General features: G+C 45.2%; 1 protein-coding gene across 1 annotated transcript in view; it reads left to right on the top strand.

The window, feature by feature from the left end:
* PGR (progesterone receptor) overlaps positions 1-24,041 on the top strand; it is a 52,459-nt gene extending 28,418 nt beyond the window's left edge. The window contains exons 4-8 of the mRNA XM_081001906.1: positions 14,877-15,179; positions 18,660-18,804; positions 20,652-20,782; positions 21,947-22,104; positions 23,626-24,041. Coding sequence (XP_080858032.1) covers positions 14,877-15,179; positions 18,660-18,804; positions 20,652-20,782; positions 21,947-22,104; positions 23,626-23,781 — 893 coding nt within the window. The 3' untranslated portion in view covers positions 23,782-24,041. The remainder of the gene's footprint in view (positions 1-14,876; positions 15,180-18,659; positions 18,805-20,651; positions 20,783-21,946; positions 22,105-23,625) is intronic.
* Positions 24,042-24,246: the final 205 nt, after the last annotated feature.

The following is a 24,246-nucleotide window of genomic DNA, read 5'->3' as shown; positions in this document are numbered from 1 at the left end:
GCAAGACTTGCTTGCCCTCAGAGTACAGGCATAGAAGTAGTAGTAGTAGTAGTAGTAATAATAATAATAATAATAATAATAATAATAATAATAATAATTTTATTATTTATACCCCACCCATCTGGCTGGGTTTCCCCAGGCACTCTGGGCAGCTTAAAGCATATCTAAAAACATAATAATATCAAGCATTAAAAACCTCCCAATACAGGCCTACCTTCAGATGTCTTCTAAAAGTTGTGTAATTCTTTATCTACTTGACATTGGGAGGGCGTTCCACAGGGAGGCAATATACTGCCCTCCCTTATGTGTTGTGCTTTCATAATTAAAGACGGGTTTATCTCTGTCTTTACCTGGAGGTTATGTGGACGACAATCTGCTAAGTTATATTCCTGTGTAGGAATTATTTTGGAGGAAATCTGGCCCTTTTTTAGGTCATCCTCCTTGGTATCTTATATGCGTCTTTCCTAGCAGGGAGGGTGCCAGTACTGAGAAGGCCCTCTGCCTGGTTCCCTGTAACCTTGCTATGATCCAGTACAGTGGTACCTCTGGTTGTGAACAGGATCCGTTCCAGAGGCCCGTTCGCAACATGAAAGGAATGCAACCCGCAGCAGAGCGTCTGCGCACGCGCAGGTTGTGATTTGCTGCTTCTGCGCATGCGCGTGACATCATTTTGCTCATCTGTGCATGCGCGAGTGGCGAAACCCGGAAGTAACCCTTTCCGGTCGCCACGGGACATAACCTGAAAGAACGTAACATGAAGCGGACGTAACATGAGGTATGATTGTACTGTTCATAGACTTACATAAAAGTCTTCCTGCTGGGAAGTTTCAGAAATCGTTTCTGGAGAAATGCAGTCCAGAATCCGAAGGTTCCGCTAGGAGTCAGTCTAACGGGGCCAAGGCAGGACACGAGGCAGGAAACCAGGCAAGGACAGGTACTGGATCTAGCATACAGCAATGTTGCTCCTGCAACCTGGGGCGGGGTCCGACAGCCTTTTATCTTTGTCGGTCCTGATCCCCCGGCGATTCACCTCCCTGTTTCGCCCAAAGGCAAGCACTCCTCCTGCAAGTACTCAGGTATCTCCTTCTCTCAGACCTTAGTCTCTGCAGCTTGGGAGACGTTGGTGGGTTACTAGACCCAGGGGCCACCTCAGCCTTCCCTGACCCCACCGGTCAGTGATGGCCCAGCTGAAGGCAACAAGGTAATCCTCACATCTGGAGCCAAGGCAGGCTCAGGCCCCTGACTCGGCCCAGCTGGTGTTTGTTGCAGGGGAACCTGTGCAGACTGGGACTCTTCAGGATCAGGCCCCAGATTTGGTTCAGATGATGCCTGAGGCAAAGGATCCGGTGCAGACTGAGTCCCCTCTGGTTCCGAGTCCGAACCCAAGTCCCAGGCCATCACAAAAGGGATGTTCTCTGTCTCTTTCTGTTGGCAAGGATTATTTGAAACCCTATATCTGCGGTGCCACTCCTGTTTGAAAGTTGAAACTTGTAGTAGGAAACAATTGAATTTGATGGACGCTCAGCCACCAGGGCTTCAAGTCAGGGTATCATTTACAGTCAGAGCTGACACGTTTTTGGAAACAAGTGGCTATTCGTGGGCGTCAGAAATACGTGGCTGTTCTAAAGAAATTATATTTTCTGATGTTGGGCTGACATAGTCGTTGGCGTATCCTTTCCTAAATTCTGCTTGATGATACGCCAGGGTTTTGAACTGCTTTGTAAGGCTTTTATTTGAAGGCGTTTGGGTGTGGCTTTCAAAGTTGCCTCAGCTCCACTTAAGCTGCTCTTTATGAAAGAAGAATGGGGTCAGGCAGGGATAGGTATGCCTAAAGAAGGAGCAGATGAATCAGATGTTATCTGCTGCTTGTGTATGGCTACCAGTTGGTATCGGCGCTGTATGCCATCTATCCAGTACAATGTATTGTTTCTCCACGGGACTCAAGCCAATGCTCAGTTTCCCCATCATGGGGAATACACACAGACACACAGACACACACATACAGACACACACACACACACTGTGCAACCCACAATGACAGCACCCACAGAGGCCGTTCCCTCACACCCACAGAGCCCTCTTACTGAAGTTGAAAGAAGCATGGTTTTCTAGCCACTAGAGCAGGTTTATTTATTTAAACAATTTATATACTGCATAACTATGAGAGTCTCCAAGTGGTATGGTGCCTGTGTCAGCTTCTCTAGTTAGCAAATGGGGCTAAATGGGGCTCAGAAAGCTTGGCGTCCCCTGGGTTAGAGTGTTGGCCAAGGATGTGGGTGAGACCTGAGGGTCAAATCTCCACTCATCCTTGGGGCTCACTGAGTGTGACCTTCGGGAATGTCGCTGGCTCTCAGCCTAACCTTCCTGCCAGGATTGTTGTGAGAATACAGTGGGGAGAGGGGGAGAACTATGCATGCCGCCTTCACTGCCTTCAGGGGGAAAGGTAGCATGCAGGAGGGAATTGTTGCACTCCCTCCCCCAATCTGGGCATGTTTAGCCTGGAGAAGAGGAGGTTAAGGGGTGATATGATAGCCATGTTCAAATATATAAAAGGATGTCACATAGAGGAGGGAGAAAGGTTGTTTTCTGCTGCTCCAGAGAAGCGGACACGGAGCAATGGATCCAAACTACAAGAAAGAAGATTCCACCTAAACATTAGGAAGAACTTCCTGACAGTAAGAGCTGTTCGACAGTGGAATCTGCTGCCAAGGAGTGTGGTGGAGTCTCCTTCTTTGGAGGTCTTTAAGCAGAGGCTTGACAACCATATGTCAGGAGTGCTCTGATGGTGTTTCCTGCTTGGCAGGGGGTTGGACTCGATGGCCCTTGTGGTCTCTTCCAACTCTATGATTCTATGATTCTATGATTCTATGAATCTCTGAGGGGTGCAAGATTCCAGGTGCTCACCTAGGGTTCAGTTTCCTTGGAATGAGGGACAGCAGAGACTGTGGTGTCTGTACAATACGCAATGGAGCGGCTCATAGCATTAGCCCCCGAAGAGGGTCTTACTTCTCCTATAGCCACAGACTTGAAATGCATCAGAAATCGAGCATGGCTCTATCTTTCAGCCGCTTGGCCTGCTTCTAGCTTCTGGTACATCTGGTACACATGCACAACTTTGCCCTTTGTCTTTCTAGACAGCTGAAGGAGGGGGGGGGCACCCATTTTCTCTCTGGCACAGAGCCACTTCCTTTGTTACCTTAATGACCCATACATACTTAGGGGCCATTGCCAATTGGATCCTTGTTGGACCCATGAATTAGAAGGCTCATATTGCTCATATCAATATACTATTGCCGCTTGTAACAGTGAAAAACTGGGGGGAATATTGGGTTAGCTTTGGTTTTTGTGTGTGTGTGTTTTATATTGCGTTTTTATGTTTTGAACCACCCTGAGGTCTTAACGGATATAGGGTAGTATACTACACTACTACTGCTGCTGCTGCTGCTGCTGCTACTACTACTACTACTAAGTGCTTTTTCTGGGAATACTCAAGTATACGCAGTACTGGCACCTTTTTTCCTAGAAGGAAAGCACTGGTAAGAATAATTGTAAGAGGAATATGGTGAAAGGTTCCTTCAGTTTCTCTGCTTATGAATAGGGTGGAGAACGCCTGAAATCCATTTCCATACAGCTGCAAAACAATCACATAGAAGTTGGAAGCAGTATATTTATATGATTGTAGTTGCATCACATTGCAACACTTTTAATTTACTACTCAATTTTCTTTTTATTCATGATATGCTGCAAGGCCTGAAATGTTGACAGCTCTCTGTTGTGGTTTGGCACGTGGGTGGCGCTGTGGTGTAAACCACTGAGCCTCTTGGACTTGCCGATGGAAAGGCCGGCGGTTCGAATTCCCATGATGGGGTGAGCTCCCGTTGCTCTGTCCCAGCACACCGGTACAAGTAGATAAATAGGTACCACTGTGGCAAGAAGGTAAACTGTGTCCCATTGTGCCAGAAGAGGTTCAGTCATGCTGGCCACACAACCCAGAAAGCTGTCTGTGGACAAACACCGGCTCCCTTGGCCTAAAAGCGAGATGAGTGCCGCAACCCCATAGTCGCCTTTGACTGGACTTAACTGTCAGGGGTCCTTTACCTTTTACTTTTACCTATTGTAGTTTGGGCACTGATGGGTGTTTTAACCTCTGTAAGTGCCATTTGGCTGAGTCCTGCCATGGTCTTGCCATTGAGGACAAGGCCTCCATGGTGCCTCTTTGTGATCTCTCAGAATCAGCTGGTTATCCCTTGGTTTATTTCATCCATTTCGATGGCAACAGCACACACAAATGGGCTTTCAAACATGGTTTCCTGCAGGAGAATTCCCAGACCTCAAGTTCCGAGCATTTTCCATAAGAACTGCAGGACCTTACCTCTGCAGTCTTAAAAGTGTTAATGAGGATTCACACAGGAAGGTGAAGGGATGGGTGATGAAAGAGGCAGGGTGAGAGGCAGGGAAGGGAAGATTTCTCAGGGGGTGGGGGGAGATTGGGAGAAGAAAGGGAAGCTCCCAGGTGAGAGCTAGGAGGCTCTAACACCTTTTGTGTGGGACAAAGGTTAAGCTACATCCTAGACAGAGGGCTTTGCATCTTCTTCTGATAGATGTCTTTGTATTTTTTCTTTCACTTTTCCTCTGTTTTCTCTTTCTTTTGTGTGTGTTTGTTTTCTTTTCTCCCTTTTCTTTTCTTTTCTTTTCTAGATGAGTTTGGCTTTTATTGCATTGTATGTTGAAAAGTTTTAATAAAATAAGGGGGGGAAACCCCAAAATATATTAACAGCATAATCTGATGCCCATTTACTTGGAAGTTATATCCTGTTGGGACTTTGTCTTCAGTATGTGTGTTTAGGATTGCATCGTTAGTTTGATTTTACATTGGCAACACTTATTTTTGTGTGGAAACCAGCCTGGGGGGGCTGTTTAGACATGTAAGATAAACGCGTTTGGAGAGCTGTTGCATATCCAGTTGAGATGATGTAATAGGGAGATGCCGGCAGTGGGGAAGGCAAATTGGTATGGTTAGTTGCACAGTGCTGGTTACCAGAATTGCAGGTAGTTATACTGGGGGCAGCCATTGTGGTGCCTTCCAGATGTAGTGGACTACAATACCCATAAGTCCCAGGGAACATGATCAATATTCAGGGATGATAGGAATTGTAGTCCACAACTTGCATAGGGCGTCACCTTCGCTATTGCGCCATTGGCATTCCACCTGCAGCACGCATGATGACAGAATAATGAACTGCAAGGATTTGTTGCGTGCTTGGATATAACCAGGTGCAGATCTACTATGATAATAATTTAATAAAATATTATTATTTTTTATACCTTGCCCATCTGGCTGGGTTTCCCCAGCCCCTCTGGACAGCTCCCAGCAGAATATTAAAAACACTATCCTATCTTTAAAAGACGTCTGAAGGCAGCCCTGTTCAGGGAAGCTTTTAATTTAACGCTGTACTGTTTTTAACACTTGATTGGGAGCCGCCCAGAGTGGCTGGGGCAACTCAGCCCAATGGGCGGGGTATAAATAATAAATTGTTATTATTATATTATTATTATTCTCTAACCCTGGCTAACAGTGCCAGAAGAAATACATTTGCCCAGGGCTTTTTCTGCAGCCGAAACTCAGTTCCAACACCTCTCAGTTGGGCACTATTGAGAACATGGGAGGCGTTCATGTTGAGTTCGGGCACCTCTTTTTCTAGAAAAAGAGCACTGTGTTTGCCACAATGTCCCACAGAATACAAGTTGGTCTTGCTTGCTTATGGAAAGGCAGGCGGTAGGGAACCACATGTCATGTGAGTCAAAAAGATAGCATGGCCTAGGAATGCATCAAACGAGGGTCCCTCTCAACCTTCCACGTGGGCCTCCTGCAAACTGCTAGTCCCTGAGGGCCATAGATGTGATGTCAATTGGGTGAATGCAATTACCGTATTTTTCACTCTATAGGACGCACCCGACCATAGGATGCAGCTTGTTTTAGAGGGGGAGAACAGGGGAAAAAAATTCTCCCCCTCTCTGCTCAGCACACCTTCAGCGAAGCGGCAGGAGCCCCTTCCATTTCTCCTCCCACTTCGCTGAAGGTGCGCTGCGCAGAAAGGGAAAACTGTGCAGCACCTCTCCAGCGAAGCGAAGCCTGGAGAGCAAGAGGGATCGGTGTGCACCGACCCCTCTCGCTCTCCAGGCTTCAGTGAAGGGAACCCGAAGCCTCTGGAACACAGCAGGAGTTCCCGCTGCGCTCCAGAGGCTTCAGGCGGCTATCCCTGAAGCCTTCAGAGTGCAGTGCGAGTTCCCGCTGCGCTCCGAAGGCTTCAGGTTCCCTTTGCTGAAGCCTGGAGAGCGAGAGGGGTCGGTGCACACCAACCCCTCTCGCTTTCCAGGCTTCAGCGAAAGCAACGCAAAGCTTCCAGAGCGCGGAGGGAGCACTCCCTCTGCACTTCGGAGGCTTTGCATTGCTATCGCTGAAGCCAAGGAGCCTGCATTCGCTCCATAGGACGCACACACACTTCCCCTTAATTTATGGAGGGGGAAAAGTGCATCCTATAGAGTGAAAAATACGGTAACTTGTATTGTTACATAGATAGAAGCTGCAGGGAGCAGCCATGAATGTATGAGACAGGGAGGGAATTTTTTTAACTCTTTCCTTGACGTGGTGTGGATCAATAATGCACCTCTTAGAAGTTGCTATTTGCATTTCAAGGGAAACTTCCATTTAGGTCAGTGGAAATGTTCTTTGAAACACAAATAGCAGCTTCCGTGAGACGAGATTTTTATTTTTATTTTTTTGGTCAGGGCCGCCAAGCTTCCCCATGCCTGCTGTTTGCAAGTCAATAGACATGGGATGTTAATTGCATTTGCCTAATTAACGTCACATCTCGTTTGGCCCCGAGTGCCTTCACGACTTCCCGGGTTTTTGCAAACTAAATTTACTGCTCGCAGAAAGAGGCAGTGCAAGCCTACGTGGATCATTAGCAAACAAGTCGAGCCCATTGTGCTAACCTTCTGATCCTAGCAGCTGGCAACGTAACTGCCTTTCCAGGACTTCAGAAGCTGTTAAATTTTAACATTGCCATTAATGGATAGATCCTTTAGCCATCTTGCATTTTGGAAGGGTGGAGTTCAGATTGGCTCACTAAATTACAGGTAAATTTGTGGAATACAGCTGAAATACATGTAACATTTGGATGAGGAGTGGCAGTCATTTCATTGAAGAGGGGAAAGAGAAATTATCCAGCCATTTCTTGTGTGTGGCTCAACATTTGTGGTGACTGTAGCATCACATGTCCCCCCCCCCTTCTTCTACCAGTACAAATACAGTGGTACCTCGGGTTACATATGCTTAAGGTTACATACGCTTCAGGTTACAGACTCCGCTTACCCAGGAATAGTACCTCGGGTTAAGAACTTTGCTTCAGGATGAGAACAGAAATCGCACAGCAGCGGTGCAGCGGCAGCAGGAGGCCCCATTAGCTAAAGTGGTACTTCAGGTTAAGAACAGTTTCAGGTTAAGAACGGACCTCCGGAACGAATTAAGTACTTAACCACTGTATATTACTTTGGCCATCACTTCGCATACTTCACAGTGAGTTCAACCTAGAGGGAGGTATTCAACTCAATATGAGTAAACATAACCTTAGTCGTGTTCATTAATTCTAATGGGTCTCAGTAAAACTTAGCTTAGGACCGCCTAGTGTATTTCCAGAAATTTGCTAGGGAAATTTGGGTGGGGTGCGGGTGCAGATGCGGGTGGAAGGTGGCCACCACAGAAAAAACACACAATGCCTAGAATTCAGATAAGATCCTGCAAAGGTAGGGGTAGGAAAGAGAAACTTCTCAGAAATGTTCTCCGGAAAATGTCTTCTAAGAAATTTCAGCTTTTCTCTGCTTCAAGGGGCCATTGCAAGGCAACACATTTTTTGTTGTTGTTAAAAAAAGATTGCTCTAACTGTTGACAGCTCTTAAGATCTAGAAACTGTCTTTTGATCCACAGTGCAGATGTACAACATCTGGCTTTATAGCTATTCATTCTGCAACTGGGCCACACTACACACGCTATTGTGCAACAGTGTGTGTGTGTGCAACTTATTTCCATTTGATGAAAAGCAGCTGCCAGAGCCTGCTTCTTTTGAGATTCTCTGTCCAAAATTCACCTCCCTACCCAAGCTGCTAACCCTGCCAATGTCTTTTCCTTTGAAGAAAAAAGTGCACCAGTGTGGGTATGTTGTTGTTGTTGTTGTTGCAAGTCAAGCCAACATAGGACTCAGCTAGGCTGGTAAAGAAAAAGTGATTTATTTGCGTTGTATGTGTGATATAACATTGTGCCACCAGGTGACGACGTAGAGTCGCGTTTCTCTCTACCTGTTTTCCCTGTTTAAATTTACAGCGCGTTCAACTGAAACGCTTTTTTGATGTGTCTAGATCTAGCCTTGCACTCAATGCATGACATACAGTGGTACCTCGGTTTAAGAACAGTCCTGTTTATGAACGATTCAGTTTACGAATTCCACAAAACCAGAAGTAGTATCCCGGTTTGCGAACTTTACCTCAGTCTAAGAACGAAATCCGAACGGTGGAAGGGCACCGGTGGCGGGAGGCCTCATTAGGGAAAGTGTGTCTCGGTTTAAGAATGGTTTTGTTTTAAGAATGGACTTCTGGAATAGATTAGGTTCGTAAACCGAGGTACCACTGTATTGAGTTTGGTCTTCACAGTCTTCTTTCAACTTGACTTCAAGGTCTGTCCATCACTGATGGAGGAACATGGGCTTGTCTCTGGGTTTGCCAGGCACTCTGGGCTTAAGAGAGCCCGGCAGGTTCGAAATCACAGTAGTAGGCCAATATGTTTCCACAGTCTCGTAGCTCTAAGCTGAGGAGAAGAGGCTGAGAGCCAAAGCAAGCCTCTTTTGTGGGCAGAATCCCCAGCTGCCCTGCACAGTCCCAAGTTTGGAGGGGTTCAGAGAGATTGGGGGGTTGCTAGTGGTCTTGTGCTGTGTTCCAAAAGGGCAAAAATCATTCCTCCCCTTTCTTTGCTGGAGGGAGGGGTGTCGGCATGGTCACTGTCATGCCCAAGTTTTAGGGACCCTCTGCTGTGCCTAAAATTCAGCAGAAATGCCCAGCCTTCTTTCAAACAACTCAGAAAAGAGCTCTGAACCATTCCCTTATTCCAAATAGGATTCCTCGCAAGAACAGGGAAAAGTTGACAGCTATGCTCTGAACAGCCAGCAGCTATTTTTTTAAAAAAACAACAACACCAAGACAACAGCTGTAATGACCCGCCAAATAATAGCGATAAGTATTTGCTAGAACTGCTTTGTTTAATGGGGTGTTTGCGTTCCGATTTGCATTTATAGCACTGCAATTAAGCATTCTTTCCTTGTTACTACTTCTAAATGTCGCATTCCTTCACTCCTTCTCAGTTGGCACCCGTGTTGGCTCTGTCATCATTTTTCCGACAGTTTCCCTGCGCAGGATTGAACACTCTATTGTTCCGCTACTGCTCAGAGACAATGGCTTTGCCCGTGAGATCATCATAATTTCATTAGTGACCAGAGGCATAAATGAGACCATTTTTTTTTTAAAAAAAAAATCCTTTGTAAAGCTGATCAGATCACCATCGCACATTATTTTTAGTTTACTTTGTTATATTTATTATGCTCATTCTGTGAAGCCTCAGGCAGGGTCAAGGGTTAGCAAACTGTTTTGCCCGATCCAGTTGGTTTTTTTTATGGAGTGTGGCAATGGAGATGGGGAAGAAGTTTGATTCAGTTCACATTTAAAGGCATACCTACTTAATTTACACTTTCCAATAGAATATGTAAGCCAAAGGGCACCCATCCTTCGAAATTCACATTTCTCCAAATTTTTCAGTGCAGTCCTGCAGCCAGTGTATAAAATGCATTTACTAAAGGCAAACAATGCGTATGAATGCATATATTAGCTTTTTTAAATCCCCAAATGCATTATATTAAGGGAAATAGCCTTACAAAAAAAAACAAAACATGAACGCAAGGGAAGATTGCATACTGTAATGTGTACGTTAGGAAAAATTTGCACAGAAGTGCTGACGAATTTTCATGGGGATTAAGCCTCGCCTTTTCTCCTGTAAAATGCTTCTCTTTGGGGCTGGGCTGGGCGTGGGAGAGAGTGAGGATGGCATTAAGGTTCCTTGTGGCTAGCAGTGCACCAAGAAGGGAGAGGAAGGCAATTCAGTTGGTGAACCTCCCCAATTTGCACTTTACGAAATGCAGCCGTCTTTCGAAAACCGCACTTCTCTTACCTTTTCAATGCATTTCTTCAGGCAAGCAGTGCGCCCCCCCCCACATGCCTACACTGTGGTAAAGTGTGCATAAAATAACATACACAAATACATTTTACAGTGGTACCTCTAGTTGCGGACTTAATCCATTTCGGGGTGCCGTTCGCACCCCGAAAAGTCCTTAACTAGAGCGCCTCTTCTGCACATGTGTATGGCGCAATCGAGTGCTTCTGTGCATGTGCAAGGCGTGCAGATCACTTCTGCGCATGCATGAAGCGCGCAGATCGCTTCTGCGCATGTGCGGGCAGCGAACCCGGAAGTAAACACTTCCAGGTTTGCCGCGTTTATAAGTTGAAAGTCCGTAACGAGAGTGGAACGCAACACGAGGTATGACATTAGGGGACATGGCTTTGCAAAATAATGCATTTTAGGCATACAAATAAACACTCTGAGAAGTCCATGCAGAAGTGCTGCTGAATTTTCATGAGGAACTGTTACAGGCAAATGGGCAAACCGATGTTAAGATGTGGAAAACTAAAGGGTGGAGAAATGAGAAGCTGAGAGAAGCAGGAATTGACAAATTTGCCTATCCCTAGTAAAAGGTAAAGGGACCCCTGACCATTAGGTCCGGTCGCGGACGACTCTGGAGTTGTGGCGCTCATCTCGCTTTATTGGCCGAGGGAGCCGGCGTACAGCTTCCGGGTCATGTGGCCAGCAGGACTAAGCTGCTTCTGGCGAACCAGAGCAGCGCACAGAAACGCCGTTTACCTTCCTGCCGGAGCGGTACCTATTTATCTACTTGCACTTTGACGTGCTTTCGAACTGCGTAGTGGAGGCTAAATAATTATTCCACCTGTTACTAACCACTGGAGAATCTAGTACGATGAGCCCCTTCGTGTCCCTTTTCAATAAACTTAACAGCTATCCTATCTATGTCACATCTCAGGAGGGGGGGGAAATGAAATCCTTTCGCAAGTAAGATTTTTCACAAGATGTTACTTCAAATTTGTCTTTGAAATCTTGATCTATCACACCTGCTTTGTTCTCTAGGCTGGGCCCACTCCTTCTGGAGAACATAGAGAACTAAGAGGGCAGAGTGACCTTGGAGGCAGAATTATGGTAGTCTGTCGGGAAATAATAAATTGTCAACATTTTTCACCTACTTATTTGGTGAAGCATTCTTCACAGAAACTTGTCTGTTTGCAGTGAATTGTCTAGCACAGCTTGGTACCTTCTCTTCCAACTTTCTTCCACACCCTTGGGAAAAGTGGAATAAATCTAAATCAAGAATTAGGTATGAATAGTTCTGTAGGAGACCATACAGACTATTGATCATCCCTTGCCTTTTCCTCCAGTGCTACTCCTAAGGTCCAGAGAAGACAAACACCAAATGTTGTCTAATGCAGAATATGGATCTGGGAGATACTTTATGTTTTTCTCTGGATATTTCCACATTGCCTCAAAAGCTGCTCCATGTTTCTGACATACATCTGCAAAAGGGAAGAAGCAAATTTCCCCATTTATTGCATGCTTATGCTGATTTCGCATGAAATTTAAATCCTAACATCACTGTGCTGTGTTCCTTCCTCACAATGTAAACCTCTGCAGGTTTACTCAGAAGTAAGTGCCACTGAGTGCTGCTGTATTCAGTGGGGCTTGGTCCCACAAAAGCATTGTGTAGATTGCAGCCTAAAAGTCACAGAAATCTGACTTGATTCCCCATGGTGTTTAATGTTTTAATTTGTTGGAAGTCACCCAGAGTGGCTGGGGCAACCCAGTCTGACGGACAGCACAGTCTTCTTCTTCTTCTTCTTCTTCTTCTTCTTCTTCTTCTTCCTCCTCCTCCTCCTCACCAACTAAAAGGCATAGAAACCAGATACAGTGCAGATACTATTTCACATCCATTGGATCTAACTAGCACTCATTAGGTTCCCTATTCAAAGGAAAGATTGGATACCTATTGTGCATCCATTTATTTCAATTAGTGCTCATAATATTTCCCTGCCCAATTGCTTTCTAGACTGTTATTTTGCACCCTCCTCCATTCTGTGAAGCATCCCTTTCCCTTCTTTTAGGGCTGCATTCATACAGCATTTGATCTCCTTTCCCCCTACATTTCCCCAAACTGTTAATTTCTGCATTAAATTTGAACTTTCACATGATGTAAAAGCCACTTCTGGAAAAGTAATGGAATATAGTGCTTGCTTAGCACTCATTTCCATGTTATTTTATACTGGGGGAGTGGGGAAACCCTGTCGACAGCCCCCTTAACATGGAGAATCGCAGGAGCAAAGTGATGAAATAAGCAGACACAACTTTCTAGGCCAGGGTTGGTGCACTGCATATGGCTGGCAGGTTGCACACCTGTCTATCACTTGACAGTACAGTGACACCTGGTGACCCATTTTTGCCCATGCCATTTGAAACAGAGCCTTGTAGCAACAGTCAGCAGTTGCAACATCCTTTGCATGGGGCTTCCCAAGTGCCAACAATCAGTTTGTTTGCAGGCAACCCATTGGCAATGCCTGCAAATCCCTTTTATCAAAGCCCCACCTTGGGTTGTAGGGCAGGTGGCCATGGCTAGGCTGAAATGGCTTCACAGACCTAGTGGATCTCATTCAGCCCATACCCCTGTTCTAGACCAGGGCAAGGGTGAGAATTGCCCATTTATTGCTATAACCTGCCTTGAGTCTTTGGGGCACAGCAGACTATAAACCTAAATTAGCAGAAGATGATCCAGGATGTGGCTTATGATATTACATAGCTATAGTGTCTCTGATCCCGAACTTAGTTGGTTCCATAGGCAACAATAGACCCAAAATGTTTAAGTTTAATAACAGGTAACCATCTCCAGCTTGACTTGGAACATGTTCACCTAAAATGTGGTGATTCAGATTCATTTTTATAGCAGGCCCAAAGTAGCTTGGTGTACGCTTGGACCTATGCTCAGCTCCAAGTCTTGTTGCACTGAGTGATGGCATCCGGCACACAGTAAGCTTGGAGATCCCTTTTTTAAATACCTGCCCAATGGAGCACTACAAGCCCCAGAAACCTTGCCTTTCTGTGCCATTTTACTGGGCACCACAATGTAAGAAGGATATTGATAAGCTGGAATGGGTGCAGAGGAGAGCAACCTCAGCGGTCTGGAAAACAAGCCTTATGAGGTGGGTATGTTTAGCCTGGAAAAGAAGAGACTGAGATATCTTAAGGGCTGTCACATGGAGGAAGGAGCATGCTTTTTTTCTCCTGCTCTGGAGAGTAGGACTTGAGCCAGTAGCTTCAAGTTACAAGAAAGGAGATTCCAACTCAACATCAGGAAGAATGATCTGACATCTGTTTGACAGTGGAATAGACTCCCTCAGGAGGTTGTGGACTCTCCTTCCTTTAAAGCAGAGGTTTTTAAGCAGAGGTTGGATGGCCATCTGCCATGGATGCTTTAGTTGAGATTCCTGCATTGCATGGGGTTAGACTAGATGACCCTTGGGGTCCCTTCCAACTCTACAATTCTGTGTTTCTATGATTCTCTCGTAATGCCCCTACTGCCCTCTTCTTTTTCTGCAAAACATAGCTGGCACTGAAAGAAGGGCTCCTGCAGCCTTGATTCAGTACCATGATTGCACAGAATTGCAAGTTTCCAAGGCTTGGGGGGTCCTTGCTACATTTCTCAGACTCCTGGCAACCACAAGTTACAGCAGGGTAAGAAGGGGGTTGCTTTGGTGGCCAAACTACCATATTTTTCCATCTATAGGACACCCCCATGTATAAGACCCCCCTATTTTGGGGGGACTCAATTTTAAGAAAATGAGGGGAGATGACCCGTGGGCAGGAGTGCAACCACCCCTGTTGCTGCCATGTGGGGGAAAGGATCCAGGGAGTGCCCACCATGCACAGCGGCATTGGGGGAAGTTGCACTCCCACCAACGAGCTGGCTGGCGGTGTGCAGCTTCTCCCCCCATGCAGCTGCAGGCAGGAAACACCCCCCAGATCACTCCCCCTTTGCTTCAGCATCGGGGGAAGCCACGCTCCCTTCAACCGGGTGGCTGGCGGTGCCCTGCTCCCCCCCACGCCACTATCCGTGTATTGGACGACCTCAGTTTTTTAATGTGATTTTTGAGTCAAAAAACCTCCTCCAATACATGGAAAAATACGGTAACTATGAGTGGAGCCTCAGCAGTAGCAGATGGTGAAGTCTCTTCATTTACCTTACCTCTGGTCAGTTGCATTGCTGCTGTTTACCAGGTGATGGCGAGCTCAGCATGGTACCAGCCCACTGGCAGGGGCCCCAGTCTGGCTCCCCAAGCACCCTTGCAGCACACCAATCACACCACTGCCCCTATCTCCTTGTAAGTAGCAGCAGTGCGGCCGACTGGAGGCCAGGTGAGCGGCAGCTTACCCACCTTGCCATCAAGGAGTCCAGGCTCAATTCATCATTAGCTAAGAACTTTAAAGCAGAGTTGGTTTGTACTCTGATCTCACCAGTTCCCAATATTAGCTGCGCTACTATGCATATGACATTGCGATTGTACAAAAAGCTGCTTATTGAATTAAGTATGCATTCTTACATGATGTTTTTATCTGCTTTGCATTTCTGTTTGCTGCCCCTTAGATGTGTGTTTTTGGATTGCAGGTCGAAAGTTTAAGAAGTTCAATAAGCTCAAAGTGCTGAGAGCATTAGATGTTGCACTCCAGCCATCGGTAGCCCTTCCTAAGGACGCCCAAGCCCTGGCACAAAGGCTCTCTTTTTCTCCAGCACAAGAAGTCCAGCTTATTCCTCCATTGATTAATGTCTTGGAGAGCATCGAACCGGAAGTGGTCTATGCAGGATATGACAACACACAACCAGAAACCCCAAGTGCTTTGTTGACCAGCCTCAATCAACTATGTGAGAGGCAGCTCCTCTGTGTAGTCAAGTGGTCCAAGTCATTACCAGGTAACGGTTTGGGTAACAGTACCGCTCTGTTCTGCTTTGTTCAGACCTTATCTGGAAAACAGCGTCCAGTTTTGAGTCACAGTTTAAGAAGGAAATTGACTAACTAGAATGTGGTCCAGAAGTAGGTGAGAAAGATGGGGAGGGACTTAGAGACCAACTCATATAATGAAGGACTGAAAGCAGTGGGTATGTTCAGCCAGGGGAAAGGATGATCAATAGTCATCTTCAAATATTTGATAGAGCAAATTTGTTCTCTGCTGCTTCAGAGGTTAGGATTCAGACCAAGCTTTTCAAATTACCGGAAAGGGATTCCAACTAAACATTAGGAAGAAATTTGTGATGGTATGGGTTGTTCGACTTGTTAGCAATACTGTGCTAAATGAACCAATTGGCTTGGTATAAGACAATGTAGGCATTGTAAAAATGATAATAACATAATAATAATAAAAATCAGCCGCAATAACACATTAGATATTATCTCATGTGCCCTATCCACAGCTTTTCCCCTGCTGCTTTGATATTTAGGTGTATTTTGAATACATTATTATGCCAACAGGCCTGTGAAGTTGTTTAATTTTTATTTTGATTAGCCATCCATCTTAATGATTATCTGTATTTTAAATTTTGAAGGGTTTAAGGATTTGACACTGTTCACCACCCTGATATTTTTCATGATATGGTGGTAAAGGAATGCTTCTATAAATAAATGGTTCAGATGCTTTAATAGGACACCGATAGGATGTTTCACCATATATTTAAAGCACATCCAAAGTATATTTAAACCACATGGCTTTCCCCAAAGAATTCTGGGAACTGTAGTTTCACACTCACAAAGCACCCTTAACAAACTGCAGTTCCCAGGGTGGTGTGGATCTGCCTTCTGTTCATACTGTCTTCTGGTTAGACAACTCTGTTCCCCTTGCTGTTGTGAAATGAAAAGGAATTCTAGGCATCTGATTGGTCCCTGTAAGAACAGGATTCTGGCTCCAATTTGCCCGTGGCTTGATCCAGCACGTGGCTTGATCTCCTTTTGTTCTCATGGAGGCGGCACATCTGAGGGTTCAGGCAAGTTCATATGAGGAAAGGCAGGTTAAACATTCATTTAATCCCTTGGAGCAATTCATGGGCAAGGCTTAAATCTAGATCTAATCCCTTGTGACCACATTTCCTTCTAACCAACAAGTTGTTTTTTAAGCATCCATTTCATTTTAGCTCAGGTTGAACAGGATAACGTTTGGTGAATGGATGTGCTGCTTGTTTGTTGTTTTAAAAAACGTTTACTCCATTATATGTATTATTTTAATGAGGGAATATTTCCATATTTTCCCATGCAATAAATTTCCAACGTATCTACTTCCCTGTCCCACCTGTTGGTTGCTATCGAAAGACAGACTATAAAATGGCTATGCAGTACCTCATGGGTCGTCAACCTGTGGCCCATAGGCCACAAGCAGTCCATGTAAAGGTAAAGGTAAAGGGACCCCTGACCGACTCTGGGGTTGCGACGCTCATCTCGCTTTATTGGCCGAGGGAGCTGGCGTACAGCTTCCGGGTCATGTGGCCAGCATGACTAAGCCGCTTCTGGAGAACCAGAGCAGCGCACGGAAACGCCGTTTACCTTCCCGCCGGAGCGGTACCTATTTATCTACTTGCACTTTGACGTGCTTTCGAACTGCTAGGTTGGCAGGAGCTGGGACCAAGCAACGGGAGCTCACCCCATCGCGGGGATTCGAACCGCTGACCTTCTGATCAGCAAGTCCTAAGCTTTGTGGTTTAACCCACAGCGCCACCCATGTCCCCCAAGCAGTCCATGAGGGTTGTTTAAATGGCCCCCGAGCCGCCCCCGAACTGAGCTGTCTGCTTGGTGAGTCCCCGCGCGCTGCGCTAAACCGATGCAGCGTGGAGCGGGGACTCACTTCCGCAGTGCAGGAAATCGCATCTGCGCAGACGCGATCCAGCCCATGGAGTGATCTCTGCAAGAGTGAACCATCCAGGCGAGGTAAACCTTCCAGTACCTCTTACCACCAGAGATGGCATACTGCTGAATACTAGTTGCTGGGAACGACAAATGGGGACGGTGCCATTGCACTTGGGTCCTGCTTGTGAGCATCCCATAAGGGTATCTCTCTGGCCACCGAGAGAGCAGGATGCTGCACCAGATGGCCTGATTCTTCTTGCATTCCTATAGCCCTCAGCGCTTCCAACTCCTGTGCCTTTCTCAGCATTGCTTTAATCGTTGTTTCAGCAAGGTGGCTGCGGGGAGAGGAGATGTGTGCTTCTCTTATTTACTGAGCATATTAATGTAAACCGAGCTTGTCCACAGTAAGAAGATTGCATAGGCCGAACCTGCATAATTTGAGACCCTCTGTGCCAGACGCCATCCACCGTACGTGCCTTTTGAAATGAGAAGGGCTGCAAATTCTCTTTTCTCTTTAAATCATTTTTATTAGTTTTTGCATATAATTTCCAAACAAAACATCACATCACATCATCCTCATTTTGGCTATGATAGCCTGTGACTTCCGTCAATGCTGTCTAGCGATTTTCAAATTTATCTGATCTTGCATTTTATTATTATAATTAATGTTTTTAAACTTTGTCTCCTAATTATTTCCTTCATAAATCATTTTACAATAATTTATATAGTCCTCCTTACAAAACTTCTTGTAAATCGACAAGCGATGTTACATTAATGCAATTGTCTTTCAAATAAGGCATATATTTCTTCCAATCCTTAAGGAAGTCCTGGTCTTTCTGGTTCTGAATTCTCCCAGTCAACTTTGCCAGTAATAATAATAATAATAATAATAATAATAATAATAATTTAATATTTATACCCCGCCCATCTGGCTGAGTTTCCCCAGCCACTCTGGGCGGCTTCCAATCAAGTGTTAAAAACAGCACAGCATTAAATATTTAAAACTTTCCTGAACAGGGCTGCCTTCATATGTCTTTTAAAGATAGGATAGCTGCTTATTTCCTTCACATCTGAAGGGAGGGTGTTCCACGGGGTGGGCGCCACTACCAAGAAGGCCCTCTGCCTGGTTCCCTGTAACTTGGCTTCTCACAATGAGGGAACTGCCAGAAGGCCCTAGGCGCTGGATCTCAGTGTCCGGGCTGAACGATGGGGGTGGAGACGCTCCTTCAGGTATACAGGACCGAGGCCGTTCTGCATCCTCCATCAGTTTTATTTGCTACTCCTCCTTCACTGGTAATTCTTCCTGTTTCCGTCGTTGGGCTAATAGTACTCTCACTACTGTAGTTGCGTATAAAAACAAGTTTTTATCCTGTCTATTAATTTCTGTCCTTCAATACCAAGTAAAAATGCTTCTGGTCTTTTCACAAATGTATATTTCAACATTTTCTTCATCTCATTATATATCATTTCCCAGAAGCATTTTACTTTCTTCAAGCCCACCACATATGGTAAAAGGCACCTTTTCACGTTGTTAACCTGCCTCCTCCTCTCCACTTTTCCAGGATTCCGGGGCCTACACATTGATGATCAGATAACCCTTATCCAGTACTCCTGGATGAGCCTAATGGTGTTTGCCATGGGATGGAGGTCTTATAAGCATGTCTGTGGGCAGATGCTGTATTTTGCACCTGACTTAATACTGAATGAGTAAGTAAAGGATTCCAGCTTCTCTTGCGTTATTCACGTGCTCTTGCTCTCTAAACATTGCATGCGTTGAGCAATGCCAGTTCCAACTACCTGCAGTGGTATGTAAATATAACAGGAGGTTAAAATAGATGCAGTATTTTAGAAGCCTGGGTAAATAAAAATGTTTCCACCTGGTGCCAAAAGAAAATAAGGACCGGATTGCCAAAATGTTAATTGCCAGGAATTAGAAAGGGGATATGCTACCAACAAAGGCAGACTGGCAAAATAAGCTGTGTGAGTATCTGGAATTGGCTAAAATGACACCGATAATTAGACAACAATCAAACCAAAAACTTTTTTAAGAGAGTGGGAAAGTGGGAAAGAATATCTGGCAAAATATTGTTCCCAAATCAAACCCTTGATCTATATTGAATAAATTTCGCAAAGTAAAAATTCAGATAGGTAAGTTATTTATTGTGTGTAAATGAGATAATAAATCAACACAATTGAAAAGAAAATAGGATAGTAGAAGCTGCAATGAGTTGGTAGGAAGTCATGGGTGAAGAAATGTGGATATTGTTTGGATTTGTTTTATATTTAATATATGTTAAAGTATGGATTGGAATATGTAACTGTCTAATGAAAGAAAATTAAATTTAAAAAATTGAATGTAAAAAAGAAAAGAAGAAAAAGGAAAGAAAAGAAGGACCAGGTGAATATTTTTGATGTGGTGAGTTCCATAAATGTGGTACATGAGTGGAAAGGTCCCATCTCTGATCACCACCCACATTTCTTCCATTGGAGGGTGAACATGGAGCAGCTGATCGGAGACTGGTGCTAATAAATAGGTTCATGCTCCCAAACAGTTTAAGGGTGTATAGGTTAAAACCAGCATTTTGAATTGTGCTTGGACCAGAAGCTACTTCAGGTGTTCTCAGACTTGCATGATACCTTCTATAGGACCAGACCCAGATAAAACAGGTGCTGTTGTCGGGTTTTGCGCTAACTGCTGTTTCTGAACAGTCTTCAAAGGCAGCCCCACATATAGGGCATGGCAGCAGTCAATGCAAGATGCTGGCAGTGCACGCAACTCTCTCTCTGTCCAGGAGGGGGTCACAGCTGGCGATGGTGATGATGGGTGCTTCGAAACCCAAAGGCCACATGGACCTTTAAAGATAAGACTAATCTGATAGTTCCTTTAGACTGTGAGCCTGATCTTTCAAGGGGAGTGCAACTCCATGCAGTCCAGATGGAGCCATCTGTAGTAGTTCTATCAAACCTGGCTTGAGCTTCAGTTCATTGGCTTTCTTCCAATCCATTTTTGATTGGAGGAGGGAATTGCCAAGAATTACACATGTGTGACTGAGACCAAAAGAGTGAATAAAGCGACTGAGTCAATTCATGGCAGAATTGAGATTTGAATGGTAATTGTCACAAACACTTTGCTTGAGAGTTCACAACCTTCACATACCCATACTGGGTTTTGGAGGGGCTATAGCAGTTAGTTGTTTTACTTACCCATCATCAGATTTTAATGCTTATCACTTATTTCCAGTCATATGCCATAACATCGGCACATGAGATATTTGACACTGTGTTGTTTTATACTGCTGCAATTGGCAAAATAAAATTATTTTTTTAAAGTGAAGACTTTGTGGCTTCCAAGCTCATCCTCTCTCTCACACACACACACCGCTTCTTGAAGGGCTAACTTTTTCTTTTATTTTTATCTGTATGGTAACAAACTTGTTAGTAAGAAAAAGACATGATCAGATACCCAGCACGCTTGGTTCCAAGGTTTGTACATGGAATAATCATGGACTTAGCATTCATTTATTTAAGTTTCTTTCTTGTTTTCTGGGTGAAAGACAGAGGATGAAGGACTCATCATTCTATTCACTGTGCCTGACCATGTGGCAAATTCCCCAGGAGTTTGTCAAGCTGCAAGTAAGCAGTGAAGAGTATCTCTGCATGAAAGCCTTGCTCCTTCTCAATACAAGTAAGACACAGCTTCTTCTTCTTCTTCTTCTTCTTCTTCTTCTTCTTCTTCTTCTTCTTCTTCTTCTTCTTCTTCCTCCTCTTCCTCTTCCTCTTCCTCTTCCTCTTCCTCTTCCTCTTCCTCTTCTTCACATGGCACATTTTATGTATGCCCCATCCAACTGCCTGGGTGAAAACAAAAAGCTGAATTTTCAAGGACCACAGGGACATAACTTAATGGTTAGGGACTGTAGCTCAGAGGTGATTCCTAGCAAGTGGTATTCTGAGGTATACTGCCCTTGGCACTGGAGGCAGGACAGAGGCAACATGGCTAGTGCCCATTGATAGCTTTATCCTTCATGAATGTGTCTGGTCCCTTTTAAAGTCATCCAAGCTGGTAGCCATCACTACATCGCAGAAGTGGGCAAGGAAGCAGTTTCATGTTTCTGGTGCATAGCCTTCTCTGCGTCAATTGGCCCTTAAACACATGAGGATGAGCACACAAGTGTGAATAAGAGTAAAGCATTAGGAGGGGAATCTCCCCCCCCCCAGCCTCACCCATCATGCAAATCTCCCCAGCTTCCAGTTGCTACCCATCACCCAAACTCTGATCAAACAGGGTTAATTTGGTGATGAACTTTGAGTTTGGATATCTGCTTCAGAGGGACACGGGTGGCCATGTGGTCTAAACTACTGAGCCTCTTGGGCTTGCTGATCAGAAAGTCGGTGGTTCGGTCCCAGCTCCTGTCAACTTAGCAGTTCGAAAGCACATAGTAGTGCAAGTAGATAAATAGGTACCGCTCTGGTGGGAAGGTAAATGGTGTTTCCGTGTGCTGCTCTGGTTTCGGTGTTCTGTTGCGCCAGAAGCGGCTTAGTCATGCTGGCCACATGACCTGGAAAAACTGTCTGAGAACAAATGCCAGCTCCCTCGGCCTGTAAAGCGAGATGAGAGCCGTAACCCCAGAGTTGTCTGCGACTGGACTTAACTGTCAGGGGTCCTTTACCTTTACCTTTACCTTTTTTATCTGCTTCAAACTCTGTCCAACATACCCAGGTAACTTTGTGAATCTGTACAACCCCTGAGAAAGGATGAGAATGTGCTTTTTGCTTTATTTCAGAATTTGAGCAACGGGGGGCGGGGAGACAAAGCAAAACAATGTGTGTTGTCTTTCCCTCCCTCTTTCAGTTCCATTGGAAGGTCTCAGAAGCCAAAGCCAGTTTGAGGAGATGAGAACAAACTACATCAGAGAGCTGGTCAAGGCAATCGGGCTGCGGCAGAAAGGGGTCGTGGCTAGTTCGCAACGCTTCTATCAGCTGACGAAACTTATGGACTCCATGCACGATGTAAGTTTATTTCAGCAATCCGTAAGATTATCTTACTGTTACACACCACCCCAGCATCTGTGCAGTGAAAGACTCCTAGGCTTCAAAGCTCCTGCCCAGGGTTCATTTGCCTTGGAATGAAGGTCAGCTGAGACTGTTTTGTCTTTAGGATATGTGCTGTTACCATATTTTTTGCTTTATAGGACATACCCGACCATAGGACACACCTTGTTTTAGAGGGGGAGAACAAGGAAAAAAAAATCTCCCCCTCTCTGCTCAGCGCCCCTTCAGCGAAGCGGCAGGAGAAACGGAGCCCTTTCCGTTTCTCCTCCCGCTTGGCTGAAGGGGCGCTGCGCAGCTCTCCCTCTCTGCTGAAGCCAGGAGAGTCTTGCTCTCCCGGCTTCAGCAAAAGGAACCCGAAGCCTGCGGAGCGCAGCACTAGTTCCCGCTGTGCTCCAAAGTCTTCCGGCGGCTATCCCTGAAGCCTGGAGAGTGAGAGGGGTCAGTGCACACCGACCCCTCTCGCTCTCCAGGCTTCAGCAAAAGCAACGCGTAGCCTCCGGAGCGTGGAGGGAGCGCTCCCTCCGCGCTTTGGAGGCTTCACATTGCTATCGCTGAAGCCAAGGAGCCGGCATTCTCTCCCCTTAATTTTTGGAGGGGGAAAAGTGCATCCTATAGAGCGAAAAATACGGTATTTACACATTTATGCGTCTTCATCCCTGCCCCCAAAAGAAATCTGAAGCCGAGCTTAGGATAGCAATGTGCATATATATATATATGCAATTATGCAATCATTTTCTCCTTGCTAGTAGGGGTGGAGAGGAAATTAGGCTTGAGTTTTTACTTAAAGGCAAACCAACTTAATTTGCACTTTCTGAAGCAATAGGAGCTATGAAATACAGCCATCCTTCGAAATCTACACTTTTTTTTTCAAATTTTGCAATTCATTTCTCTAGCCCAGTAATAATGTGCACAGATATGCCTGTATTGAGGAAAAGTGTACATAAAATACATGAAAATAACACAAAAATGCATTATTTTAGGGGAAATGGCTTTGCACAAATGTGTACATTATGAAACAATGCGTACAAACCTGTGTATATTTAAAGATCAATTTGCACTAAAATGCCAGTGAATTTTCATGAGGATTTAAAAGAAATACCCTGCAAACTGGGGTGGAAATATGGAGACTTAAGATTGGGGGGTGGGTTGAGAAACTGAGGGAAAGAGAAACTCACAGATCGGCCCATTCCCAATTTAATCACTAGGTCTCATTCTCACATTGCCACAGTAGCTTAGTGGTCACCTAGAAATATTCACCTGTCATTTTGTCTCCCGCCGTGAAGTGGGATGAGGATGAGATTGTGAGAAGCAGGGAAGATGAGAGAGAAAATATAACTTCCTGCATTGCACACAGCTTCATAAGTATCGGGCAATTATGGGATGTGGGGGGAGGTAGAGTGAAGAACAACGTACATTGTTTGGATGATTTATTGATTTTTTAAATTATTGATTTTCTTGTTAAAAAATTAAAAAATACAGCTTGTGAAACAACTCCATCTCTACTGCTTGAATACTTTCCTCCAATCTCGGGCGCTGAGTGTAGACTTTCCAGAGATGATGTCGGAAGTGATCGCTGCCCAACTACCCAAGATTCTGGCAGGCATGGTGAAGCCTCTCCTCTTTCATAAAAAGTGAAATGCTGTCTCTCTTGGCTGCCTCTAACCTCTCCCCAGCCCAGCCCCATCTCTATTGGCAGAGATAACACCCAGCAAATGTACATTTTTTAAAAATTGTGGGAGTTGGTTCAGGGTTTGGGATTTTGCAGTGCCAGGGTTTTTAGCCCGTGTCCGACACCTGTGAGTTTATGCTCCACAAATGTTCTTATGGTAAAACTTTCTCCTATTACTATTCTTTTACAACAGGTTTTTCTGGGGGGGGGGGGAGTTATCATGACCAATATTCAGCGGCGTAGCGTGAGTTGTCAGCACCCGGGGCAAGGCAAGTAATTTGCGCCCCCTAACCCGGGGCAAGGCAAGTAATTTGCGCCCCCCCCCAACCCCTAACCTGCCGATCTGAGTCGAGTTGCTGCTGGCGCTGCCGCCCAAACCACGCCGCTTGCCCGGAGGAGGAGGGGGGCAGAGAGGCGAGGAAAATGCAACA

The sequence above is a fragment of the Podarcis pityusensis genome, assembly GCF_964106645.2.
Source record: "Podarcis pityusensis genome assembly, chromosome: 4".
Taxonomy (NCBI): domain Eukaryota; kingdom Metazoa; phylum Chordata; class Lepidosauria; order Squamata; family Lacertidae; genus Podarcis; species Podarcis pityusensis.
Note: the sequence above shows the minus strand (reverse complement) of the source record. Positions and strands in the feature narration are given on the sequence as shown.